The sequence below is a fragment of the Theropithecus gelada genome, chromosome 1 (assembly GCF_003255815.1).
Source record: "Theropithecus gelada isolate Dixy chromosome 1, Tgel_1.0, whole genome shotgun sequence".
Classification (NCBI taxonomy): Eukaryota; Metazoa; Chordata; class Mammalia; order Primates; family Cercopithecidae; genus Theropithecus; species Theropithecus gelada.
The window spans coordinates 208,027,864-208,040,234 of NC_037668.1; the positions used below are offsets into that span (position 1 = coordinate 208,027,864).

A 12,371-nucleotide genomic window follows, 5' to 3' on the forward strand; every position below is an offset into this window, starting at 1 on the left:
CTCCTGGTGCCATGCAGGCGGCAAAGGAACATCTGGGATAAAGCAGGCAATTCTAATAGATTCTCCCTCCTTCCTTTCTCCCTCCCTCCTTCCTCCTCCTTCCTTCCTACCTTCCCAGCTGCCTTCCTCCTTCCTCTTTTCCTCTTTCCTCCCTTTCTCCTCCATCTTTCCTCCTTCCTTCCTCCCTCCCTCCCTCCTTCCTCTCTCCCTCCCTCCTTCCTCCCTCCTTCCTCCCTCCTTCCTTCCTCTTCTTTCCTTCCTTCCTTCTTCTTTTCTTCTTTCCTTCCTTCCTTCTTCCTTCTTCCCTCCCTCTCTCCCTCCTCCTTCCTTCCTTCCTTTCTCCCTCCCTCCTTCCTTTTTTCTTCTTTCCTTCCTTCCTCCTCCCTCCTCCCTTCTTTCCTCCCTCCTTCTTCCTTTCTCCCTGCCTCCTTCCTCTTTTTTCTTTATTTCCTTCCTTCCCTCCTTCCCTTCTTCGTTCGTTCCTTCCTTCCTCCCTCCCTCCCTCCCTTCCTTCCTCCCTTCTTTCCTTCCTCCCTCCTCCTTCCTTTTTTCCTTCACACCCTCATTCCTTTCCTCCCTCCTTTTTTCCTTCTTCTCACTTGGAACACCTACTATATGAGCCATATACTGTTTTAGGCACCAAATCAGAGATGACCCTTTCCATTATGTAAGAGACTGAAAATAAAGACTGATGTATATTGATTCTTACTATTTGCCAGGTACTATTATAACCACTTTACATATATTAATTATTTTAATCTTCACCACAGCCAAATAAGGCAGATACTATTATTATCTCCATTTTGGAGAAGAGACATCTGGCTGAACATGGAGAGATGAAATAGCTTGCCCAAATAAAACCATGTATAAGCAGTGCCCCCTTTCTGTACCAGTTCACGCTATTGGAAGAAGTTTCTGGAAGCTGGCATGACCTTGAGTACCTGCTGTGTGCTAGACACTGTGTTAGTCCCCCGACACCCCCAATCTCTATGTTGGCCACCCAGCTGACCTCTGGAAGGTCCCAGGAAAGGGAGCCTCACTCTCCCCTAGGGGTCCAACCTAGGAACTCCCTCCCAGCAGTGCCACTGCCAGGGTGGTGCCCTGCTCAGCTTCCACTGTGCCATGGTGCACTCCTCCAGAAACCAGCATCCAGTGTTCACCGCTGAGCACAGGACAGGCCCCTGACTTGGATTCACAGAGGAAGGAGGCAGACACCCTGCCTCCATCTCCGTGCCTCTGTTTTGGTCGTCATGATCCTGACTCTGGACTCCAGCATCACCACAGGGTCAGCTGCTGTGTGTCACCCTGAGAGAGTCCGGAGGGACCAGGAAATGAGTCTGGAAGCCCAGTGGTCTCACCTCTCAATGTCCTGTCCGCAGCTGGAGTTACTCAGCCTTGGTGTTCCTCCCTAGAGAAAGAGGAGAAAGCTTCATGGAACCTTAGTAGGTCTGAGTTTGTCGTACTGAGGCATGTTGCTGCCTGGGGAAGAAAAGAGACATGTGAGGTTCTTGTTTTCCTGCCCTTGCACTTGGAGTTATTGAAAAGGATGTCAATGATCCCTGCCAGGTGAGGGAAAAGAGCTGCCCAGTGCATGGGAGTCCATTACTTGGCCATCATTTGGCTGTCTCTCCTGTTGGACACGCCAGTGCTTGCCCTACTCAGAAGGCTTCTGAATATTGTGGACTGATGTACTGGGGTGAAATTCCACCTCTGGTTCCACTTTAAGTGATTATTTTTAAACACTGGTAACCATAAAAATAATTTGTTATTCTCACTATTTAATACAGTGACGGACTATTAAACAGTGTTGATATTTCAGAGTAAATTAATTAAAGTGGTCTGTTTTCTGACTATTGAAAACCATAGCTGGATTTAACATTTATGAATTTATTCTGAACACATGAAGTAAAGGTCTTCACATAACTTACATGAATATAATTTTAACAGTATTTTTCCTCCTCCCTCCTTCCTTCCTCCCTCCTTCTTCCTTTCTCCCTGCCTCTTTCCTCTTTTTTTATTTCCTTCCATCCTTCCTTCCTTCCGCCCTCCCTCCCTCCTTCCTCTTTTCTTCTGTCCCTCCTTTCTCCTCAAAAATCTATTGAATTAACTGGAGACAGGAAAGCTAATGTTAAGGTCTTTGTAGGCAGTGACAATTGTAACACATAGGAAAATAATTTCATACACCCCACATTTTAAAGGCTAACAGGACCTAGGAGATTATCTAGTTGATGTCTTTCTAAACTTTCTTTTAGCCATGCCGTCTCTTTTATAAACCAAATCTAACATAGGACCCCAACAAATAAAAGTAGAGTTTGCAGAGACCAAGAAATAGTTTGCACTGGGCATGGTGGTCGTGCCTATAATCCTAGTGCTTTGAGAGTCCGGGGCAGGAGGATTGCTTGAAACCAAGAGTTTGAGATGAGCCTGGTGTCACAGTGAGCTCACATCTCTACAAAAGAAATAATTTTTAAAAATTATTCAGGTGTGATGGTGCACACCTGTAGTCCTAGCTGCTCAGGAGACTTAGGTGGAAAGATTGCTTGAGCCCAGGAATTCAAGGCTGCAGTGAGCTGTGATCACATCATGGCACTCCAGCCTGGGCAACACAGCAAGATCCTGTCTCTTTTATAAAAGAAAAAAGAAAAGTATACAGCTGGAAAACTGCCAGAGGGGTCCAATTCTTTCAGGCCCAAATCAGGAAACTGAGGCCAGAGGAGACTTGGCGACCACTCAAGGTTGGCTGCTTCTTCCTGGAGGAGCTGGAGTTCAAACTGAAGATGTTGGCTATACTTTAAGGCATTTTCCATGCTCTGTTGGTCTCAAGGGAATCGTGAGTATCACTTAACTCTAGCAAATGGATTGATGCCTTATTGGAATCGTGCAGTGGGACCATAGATATTTACATGCCCCTGTGTGGGAATGAAGAGACCAGAGGCCCCTGTGGATGGCGGACATGTGAACCAGTCCAAGTAGGGTAAGAAGAGGCTGTTCACACAACCCAGGCTGGAATTCTGTACTGGGAAGAAGAGTAACAAACCTCCAGAATCCAAGGAATCAGGTGGGCCCAATGCAGCTACCCTCTTCCTGATGATCAGCCCCGGCCTGTCTGCTTTCTCATTCTAAAGGGCCATGGCTGGGTCCTCACCCTGGGGGTCGCAATTTCAACACAGCCCCTGGGTCGTTGAAGAAACTGGGCATTTTGACTCCTTTCTTATCTAGGACTCCTTTCTTACTGCTTTTCGCTGTGGTTTGCATGTGAGGAGTTGGGAGGAGGCAGGGAGTATAAAACTTACACTCCTGGCATGTGAGCTCTGCATCTATTCCCTTCTATATCTACCCAGCACACCCACTTCAGTATCCAGACCTCTGCTGAGATCACAAAACCCAATCACTCTTCGTAAGTCTGCCATACCAGACTACCATAAATTGTCATTAAATACCCATCCAATTCCCAGCCATATCAATGAAAAAACAAACAAGAGAGTAGGGCTGGTGATAAAGAACAGGCTTCTATCAGAATAGACACCATCGCACATCGCTGAGGAGATCCTTGGCTTTGATGAGCAAACTGTTGCGCAGTACATTCTTAGAAGAAGACAAGGAAGACCTATTTAATGAGTAAAATCTGAAAAAGTCAGCCCAGTTCCTTTTCCCGGCTCCTGTAATACTAAAGTCAAGACAGATAGGTGCCCAATGATCTCATCCCAATATTATCTCATGCTAACACCCTCAAAAGAGGAATAGGGGTCAGAGGTCAAATGACCCATCCTTTTGTCTGGATATTATTTATACAGTATTGTTGCCATTGATATATCAGGGGTCTCAGCTCTCTTTGTTGGAAGAAGTATTGGCACTTTTTTGGTGGGGGGCGGGAAATGTGAGATTGGAGTTTTTGTGAGATTTGAGTTTTTAGGTGGGGCTTGGGCAATTTCCTAAGTATCCTAGAATAGGTTATTATGGCCTGACTCCAGTGAGGCCATAATAAAAAAAGCTCCAGTGAAGCTTTAAATTGTTGGAATTCTCAAAACAACATGCTTATACACCAGTACACCATTAGCTTCCTGGATAATTTTGTTTATCTGAGTTTTTACATAGGCATTCCCACCACATCCCACTCCCAAAAAGAGGTGTTCACTTAAGGAATATTCGTACTCATATGGTCAAGCAGACAGAAACCTCCTGATTTGAAACGGAGTATGGGAAGTTTGGTTTTTTGAGGGGTAGCAGGGTAGAACAGGGGCAGCTGTTGAAACAGAACAGAGCAGACAGAGCACATAGGACTGATGGGGTTGAGAATGGAAAATGAAAAATAGAAACAGCATAGAGTGCTTAAAATTAATGGAAAGAAGTTAAGATGGCAATTAGTAACTCCTCTTCGGTAAGCAGAAGTTAACAGACATGATAAGGTGATGACCTCCCAAGTATAAAAAACTCCTGGGATAAGCTGCATGTGAAAAAAAGGATTTAGTGGTCTTTAACAGTATTTGTTAACTATTTGACTTCATACACAACATTGCATTAAACAGAAAGTAGATATTTTAAAAACAGACAAATGTTTATTGAGTACTTGTGATATGGTTTGGCTGTCTCCCCACCCAAATCTCATCTTGAATTCCCATGTGTTGTGGGAAGGACCCACTGGTAGGTAATTGAATCATGGGGGCAGGTCTTTCCCATGCTGTTCTCATGATAGCGAATAAGTCTCATGAGAAATGATGGTTCTATAAGGGGGTTTTCCCTACACAAGCTGTCTCTTTGCCTGCTGCCATCCACGTAAGACATGACTTGCTCCTCCTTGCCTTCCAGCAAGCTTGTGAGGCCTCCCCAGCTATGTGGAAATATTAGTCCATTAAACCTCTTTTTCTTCCCAGCCTTGAGTATGTCTTTATCAGCAGCATGAAAACGGGCTAATATAGTAAATTGGTACCGGTAGAGTGAGGCATTGCTGAAAAGATACCCAAGAATGTGGAAGTGACTTTGAAACTGGGTAATAGGCAGAGGTTGGGACAGTTTGGAGGGCTTAGAAGAAGATAAGAAAATGTGGGAAAGTTTGGAACTTCCTAGAGACTTGTTGAATAGCTTTGCCCAAAATGCTGATAGCGATATGGACAATGAAGCCCAAGCTGAGGGGGTCTCAGATCGAGATTAGGAACTTGCTGGGAACTGGAGCAAAGGTGATTCTTGGCATTTTGCCCCTGCCTTAGAGATTTGTGAAACTGAACTTGAGAGAGATGATTTAGGGTATCTGGCAGAAGAAATTTCTAAGCAACAAAGCATTCAAGAGGTGACTTGGGTGCTGTTAAAGGCATTCAGTTTTATAAGGGAAGCAGATCATAAAAGTTTGGAAAATTTGCAGCCTGATGCAATAGAAAATTTGCAGCCTCAATGCAAGAGAAAGGAAAATCCCATTTTCCAATTATTATGTGATATTTGTTTAGTTACTATATATAATAAATGCTATTGTTGAACTTGATGGAACACATAGAAGTATTATTTTGCAGTAAAAAGATCCTCTTTAATATACAATATGTAATTCTTTTGCTGTAAGCTTATTTGAGTTTAAATTTTCCAAAGAAGGAAATGGCTTATTGGCTTATTGTAGTGTCATCACTAGGAGTCTTGGAACGTTTCCTGTAAGAGGCATATAATGTGGAGGGGTACCACTAGAGGGCTCTGCAGGGACCCTAAATACCTTTTCCTTGGCTGTAGTGATGGAGAAGCAACCCTGAGAAGCCCTGACCTTTTGGAGATCAGAGCCATTCCATTCATTACAGCTGTTCAAGAGGGCAAGTAATAACAAGAATGCCACAAGAGCAACTCCTAGGAGCCACTTCTGCCAGAGAGCTGGGGGGTGCAGGTGGATGTCACCAGAAACAACTGATAGGTGCTGAGCTAGGACACCCTATTGCTTGAATTTCCCTCTCTCCTGTACCACTCCACAGAGCTACCCTTGTGGGGACTTGAATGACATAACACAATGAAATTTTAACTTTGAGACAGGAAACCGGATAGTATTGAAGGTTCTGAAATTCTAGGCAAAGACCTAACCAACAATAACAAGAAAACCCACCTCAAATCTCAACTGATCCTTGAGGCTGCGACCCAGACTGATGTTTGGGCATGTGTAACGTAGATGAGCACAAGGCCCTGGGAGTTCTGGGGCTGCATGAGCCCTGTGTGTCCTACATGCAGGGATGATGGCAGGGCACCTCTGATGATGCACTGTCATGGGATAAATGCCCCTCTGGACTCAGTGGTCACTCAGGGATTGTGCTGGCAAGTGATGCAATAGGTATATATCATAGCTTTTTAACGAGCACCATCGACCAGTAGCTTACAGCTGTGTCTGAGTGACAGCAGTGAAGCCGGTGCCTGCAGAGGCAAATGTCAGACCTGCAGCTGAAGCAAGAACCTGGGAGCTGGGCAGAAAAGGAGCTTTCCTGCTACCCAGGTGAGTTTGGATCTCCAGACTGAGGCAGTGGGGTGGGAGCAGAAATCACTTCAAGCATTTGTTTCCTTGTGGCTGTTTTGCTTCTGTGGTGTTTGAACCACCCCCTGCTCCACCCTGCAGAAAAAGAGCTGTCCACGGGGCCAGACAAGATAATGTGCCTCTAGACTCAAGAAGTGAATGCCAGCCTTAGGAAGCTTTGCTTTTTTCCAACTATCCCTGTGAAATAATTCAGGACTTCGCACAGTGAAGAGTCAACTCTCAATCCAAAGTCAAGCACTTCCCTTTTTAAACTTGTGCAACACTGAGGCTTAAGTTCTCAGGGTCTCCCCTCCGCAGGCGCTGGTCCTTTTAAAGGGCTCCTCAGGGAGGTGGTGGACAGAGGCTGCAGTCAAGACCTGGCTGGGAGGAAGAGAGGGATGAGGGCTGCGGGGCTGGGCGTCCCGGGGAGGAGGGCGGAGCAGGTGAGCTGCGGGGTGGGAGCAGGGAGTGCACTTGTACGTGACGTTGGAGTTTGCAGCAACCTCCAAGTAGGAGGCTGTGCGCGCGTGTGTGTGGAGTGGCTGCGTGGCCGGGGAGGATGTGCGCTGCAGCGTGGCCGCCGCAGTGAGCAACGCGGCGACCGGAGCCCGGCGGGCAGCCGGGGAGGCCGGGACTGAGAGGGGCGAACCGCTGGTGCTCCCCGGCGGCGGAGGGCCGCGTCGGCCACGGGCCCGGGAGAGGCGCGCTCCAGCCGGCCCCAGGATGTAGGCGATCGGCGGCAGCGCTCCTGCAGGCGGCCAGCTCATCATGAAGAAGCACTCGGCCCGGGTGGCCCCGCTCAGCGCCTGCAACAGTCCGGTCCTGACCCTCACCAAAGTGGAAGGTAATGTGCGGCCGCCTCGTCCCGGGGGTCCCTGCACCCTAGCCGGGGGATGCTGCCACCCTGAGGGGGAGCTGCTGCCTGACTGCGGGGCGCCGGGGCTGGGGGTGCTGCTCCCCAAGGACGCGGCTCCGCAGTGCAGAGCGCCGCCGTCTGCGTGGGGGGACCTAGCAGCTTCGGGGGCTGCCCTGAGCTCCCTGGCGAGCAGGAGTGAGCTGCTGCGGCGAGCGAGCACCCGGCTCCCCAACCCTCTCCTTCCTGGGCAGCACCCAGCGCATCTGGCAGCAGCTGCACCCTCACCTCCATCCCAGTTTGTCCTGGGGCTCTTGTCTGTTCGGCAGGAGGGGGTCGTCCAGCCGCTCCCAGTGTCCCCTCACCGCACACACACTTGAGTTGCCTGGGTGTGGAGCTCTGTGCCTCACCCCCAGGCCGACCAAAGGTGCTGCCCGTGGCTGGTAGAGGTGGGAGAGGGCTGCAGCGAGCTAAGGAGACGTCTCTCCTGCCTGTTCCGAAGCCTTTCCGGCCACCAGCCAAGTGACTGCCCTGCTCTTTGGGAATGGGCGGGGTGCACAGGTGAGGGAAGAGCCAGCACCAGGCTGTAAACAGGCTCTTTTCCTGGCCCTGGAGAGGGCTCAGATGGGCTGTGAGAGGGCCCCAGCAGGTGTCCTCCTCCTCCCCGTGTTGTCCTTTCTGCCTGGAACTGCTCTCACCCAGGAAATGTGAGCCGGAGGGCAGGGGAAGAAGCAGCCCACCGAGGAAAGCTTCCTCAGACACAGCTGGCTTCTGCTGGCCTAAGGGGCCTGGCTTTCCAATGGAGAAGGGGGCAGAGGGACCAGTCCCAGTTCTTAGCTCCTCCTCCCAGGAGGCAGAGGTGGAATGATTTAACTCCATCTCCAAGGAGCAAGCCACCTTGGCCAGGTGAGGCAGGCCGACCATCCCCTAGGTCCCAGGAGCTGCCCTCTAGGCCTTTGCTTGTGCTGAGCTAACAGAGCCCATGAGCATCAAGCGGTGAGTGAGGGGCAGCCATGGGCTCGGACAGAGCCTGACTTCTGCTGTTCCCGGAAAGCCTGGACTTCTCTAGGCTTCTGTGGACCCTGCTTCCCACTCATGATTTCTCGTTTATTACAATAAATCTCAGAAGCAGCGAGGACAAGACAGGGGCTGGCTTGGTAATTGTATGTTCCAAGCTCAACTATCCACACAGGCCTGCCTGCAGCTGCCCTAGTACTATGACCCCCATCCTACAGAGGGGCACTTAGAGGCCCAGCAAGGTGGGTTCATGTGTCCTAGACCCACAGTTGGTAGGTGGTGAAGCAGGAATGGAATCCTGGGCTGTCTGATCCAAAGCTTATGCATTTTTTTCAGAACATCAGTTTGCACTGAACTGCAACTACTTACCTAGTTCTCATCATTTTCTGTCTTTAGGAGGTTGGGTTTTTTTCCTTCTTGTGGCTGTCTTCTTCTCTCCTCCATCCCAACCTCAGGAATGACTTGATATCAGCCATCTACCCCTGAGTTTAGTGCAAGTGCTACCTCTTCCCGGGGTGTGTGTATTTCTAAGCCTTCTCCCAGACAATACCCACATGTATGTGTGAGTTAGGGAGGGAAGGGTTGGCTATGTATTTCTCTGAGGGAAGCAGGGAGTGAGTGTCTGCTCACGCATAGGGTCCTCATGGGAAGCTGCCCCACTCCTACCTGCTAGTAGGGCAGATCGGTCTCGCTCTCCAGCAGCAGGGGGTCTCCCTGGGACACTCCCAGCCCTCCTTGGGCAGGACAGGTTTGAACAGCACTGGAAGTGGGGCAGGACATGGATGGCGGAGCTACCTGAACTGGGTACTGTGGCCTCAGAGGTGCTGCAGGAGGCAGTGAGTGGCATGCGAGGCACAGGTACTTCCCTATGGCCAAGCCTGGAGGTTGCCTTCAGGGAATGAAAATGAGAATTATCTCCCATTAACCACCCCACCCCCCCAAAAAAAGAAACAAACCCTTAGGGCTGCTGCCAAAAGAGTCTCCTGTGCATACTAACACCAGCAACTGCCTCATCATGGACTTGGCTTTGGAACTAGCATTTCCTCATAAATGCCTGTGGATAATAGAAATGTATAGTGAACTAAGAAATGGTCAGATTGAGGATCGAGACTGGGCTCTTCCCCTTTTCCAGTTGGATTTGTGTAAATCATGAAAACAGCCTCAGTTTCCTCAAATGTAAAAGAGAAGGAACAACCTACTTCAGCAGGCTGTGAGGAAATGCAATAAGGTAGAGGTAGCTGAAAATGCCTAGCAAGCCCCCAGTTGCGTTTTGCACGGGATATCTACAAGTATCCCGTAAAAAAGTCTGCCCATCGGGGTCTGATAAAACCTGCCCTTGGTATGCCTGGCTCACATATAGCTTTTTCTCTCCGCTTGGTTTTTTTCCTTGGTGTTTTTCTTCAGTTTGGCTTTTGGTCTTTTTTTTGGAAACCATTTGCATCTTATGTGCCGGTTTTGGAAGTGTTGAATCATTTTGTTTTAACTTGAATGCACAGGGCAAGGTGGTCCCCATGCTGTGGGTGTTTCTGTATGGATGGCAGACAGGCTACAGGCAGGGAATGCAGCCAGCGAGGAATATTTATTAGCTCGCAGAGTGTGTCATCTAAGGGGAGGCAAGAAGGCACCAGCATGTGGTACATATAAAACCAAAATAGAAAAGGCAAAGCTTGGTTAAACTCAAACACAGGAAGATGGGCAAGATGACTTCATTTACTCAACAAACACTTCATCCAACCCTACTCTGTGTCCTGTGACAATGTAGCAAGGCCCTGGAAATGCAAAAAGGAACAATTCTAGCTTCATTCTCTTCACGACATTTTAGTCTAGAGGGGAAGAGACATGCAGATAGATAGATAAATTATCAAATACAAAGTAGTAAGTTCTGATATTGAACTAAAAGCAAGGTGTCACAGGGACACTGAGAGTTGAGCAATCTGAGGGGGCGTTCCTGAGGAGGAGGCCTTCATGAGGAGGAGGGTTTCTACAGAGGAAGCCTTTCTGAGGGGGCCTTTCTGAGGGGGAGACCTTTCTGAGAAGGAGGACTTTCTAAGAAGAGGCCTTTCTGAGGAGAAGATATTCCTGAGGAGAGGAGGTTTTTCTGAGGAGGGCTTCTAAGGAGAAGGCCTTCCTGGGGTGGCCTCCTCAGAAAGGTCTCTGAGGAAGAGGCCATTCTAAGAAATAGGCCTTTTTGAGGAGGAGGCCATCTAAGAAGTGAGCCTTCCTGAGGAAGAGGCCTTTCTGAGGAGATATTGCTGAGGAACAGGCCTTTCTAAGAAGGAGCCATTCTAAGGAGGGGGCCTTCCTGAGCAGGAGGCCTTCTGAGGCATCACAACTGAGGCTGGGGGGATATGAGAAAGCTTGTTGGTACAGAGGGGAGGAGAGGCAGTTTCAGGCAGAGAGAACATGGACACTTGGGCTCAGCCCAGAAGCATGAGGAGAGTGGGGCTGGGCCTTAGATAGGGGTTAAGGCTTGAAAAGTGTGTTCTGGCAACATTGATGGCATCTGTCATGTCTGAAAACATACCTTGTTTTCACAGATACTTTGCTTGGCTTTCCTTTCAGAAGCGGAGCATTGATCAGTACCACATCTCTAATAGACTAGTGTTTACTAGGATCATCTCTACTCACAATCAGCTCATTCATGTTCATTGAAATTACATTCAATAGGAATTAATCGTTGAGAACAGTACAGTGAATTCCCCCAAGAGGCCTGCAGCAAGTAGTGCTGTGGAAAGGGTGAGGGCTTTGGAATTAGATGGACTGGGTCTACCCAGCTCTCACACTAGGTAAGTGATTTCTGGCTAATGAATAAAGCTCTCCAGGAATCAGTTCCGTCCTAGGAAAGGAAGGGTGATGGTTTGTTGCTCTTAATACTCAAATAATAGTTTTTGCTAATGAATGTCTACTATATTGCAGGTACTATGCTAGGAGAGATTGTTCCATTATCTCTATTTTTTCCCTAAGCAAGGCTAAGTATTGTTATCCAACTTTATAGATAAGGAAACTGAGGCTCAGAAAAATCATTCACAGAAGGTCCTGTAATTAGAAAACAGGGATCCCAGGCTTCAAATCTGTATCTACCTGGCTGCAAATGTTGCAAAACCTTTGCACAACTCCTTTTCATTTGAGTAGGAAAGAGAATTATATCAGCTCATGGCACTTTGTAGATGTTCAGTAAATGCTCCCTAAAGCTCCCATTGTATGTAATTCCAGCAGTTTGGGAAGGCCCAGGCGGGTGGATCACGAGGTCAAGAGAGCAAGACCATCCTAGCCAACATGGTGAAACCCTGTCACTACTAAAAATAGAAAAATTAGCTGGACGTGGTGGTGCGCACCTGCAGTCCCAGCTACTTGGGAGGCTGAGGCAGGAGAATCGCTTGAACCGGGAGGCAGAAGTTGCAGTGAGCCGAGATCATGCCACTGCATTCCAGCCTGGTGACATAGAGAGACTCCATCTCAAAAAACAAAAAAAAAACCTCCCACTGTAATATAACTAATATAACTCAGTGGTTGGGACCCCCATGGGAGCTCACAGACCCCATAGCTGTGTGTCATATTCTTAGTGCCTCTGCTTTGGGAGTGTTGGGTGGTTTCAGCTGCCCCCAGAGTAGGTCTGACTACCTTATTCCTATTGACAGGATAAGATGGTCATCCTGGAATGCTCAATTAATAGTATATGAAGACCCAGGATGCTGGCCCAGTCCAAGAGGATTCTTGAGAAGTATACTGCCAAAGAGTTTCCCTCAACCCAAAATATTTCTCTGGTTGGCTAGCCCTAGATCTGAAACTCCAGTGGCAAAAGTCATTCATGTCGTGATCAAATATTTTACCTAATATATCCAAGAGAATGAACCAGATGTTTGTGAGGACTCTAGGAGGAGTAAAACATAATCTTTGATCCAACAGAGCTTCCAAACGAGTGAGGGATGTCAGAAAGGCACACCAATAAAGAATGCACACTGAAATGTAATGTGTTTGATTCTATGGAAGAAATATAAAGCAAATGCTGCATTTCAGCTGAGGGTGAACTCA

The 12,371-nt window shown here is 48.2% G+C and overlaps 1 protein-coding gene across 2 annotated transcripts in view; it reads left to right on the forward strand.

The window, feature by feature from the left end:
- The window catches only part of SLC35F3 (solute carrier family 35 member F3), a 404,451-nt gene that overhangs the window by 288,854 nt on the left and 103,226 nt on the right, over window positions 1-12,371 (forward strand). Inside the window, exon 1 of one of the 2 annotated variants that reach the window (XM_025392161.1) lies at window positions 6,950-7,313. The exons of the other annotated variant lie outside the window; for it this stretch is intronic. Within the exon in view, the coding sequence (XP_025247946.1) occupies window positions 7,238-7,313 (76 nt within the window). The 5' untranslated portion in view covers window positions 6,950-7,237. Of the gene's footprint in view, window positions 1-6,949; window positions 7,314-12,371 lie in introns of those variants that run through there. 2 annotated transcript variants of the gene reach the window in all.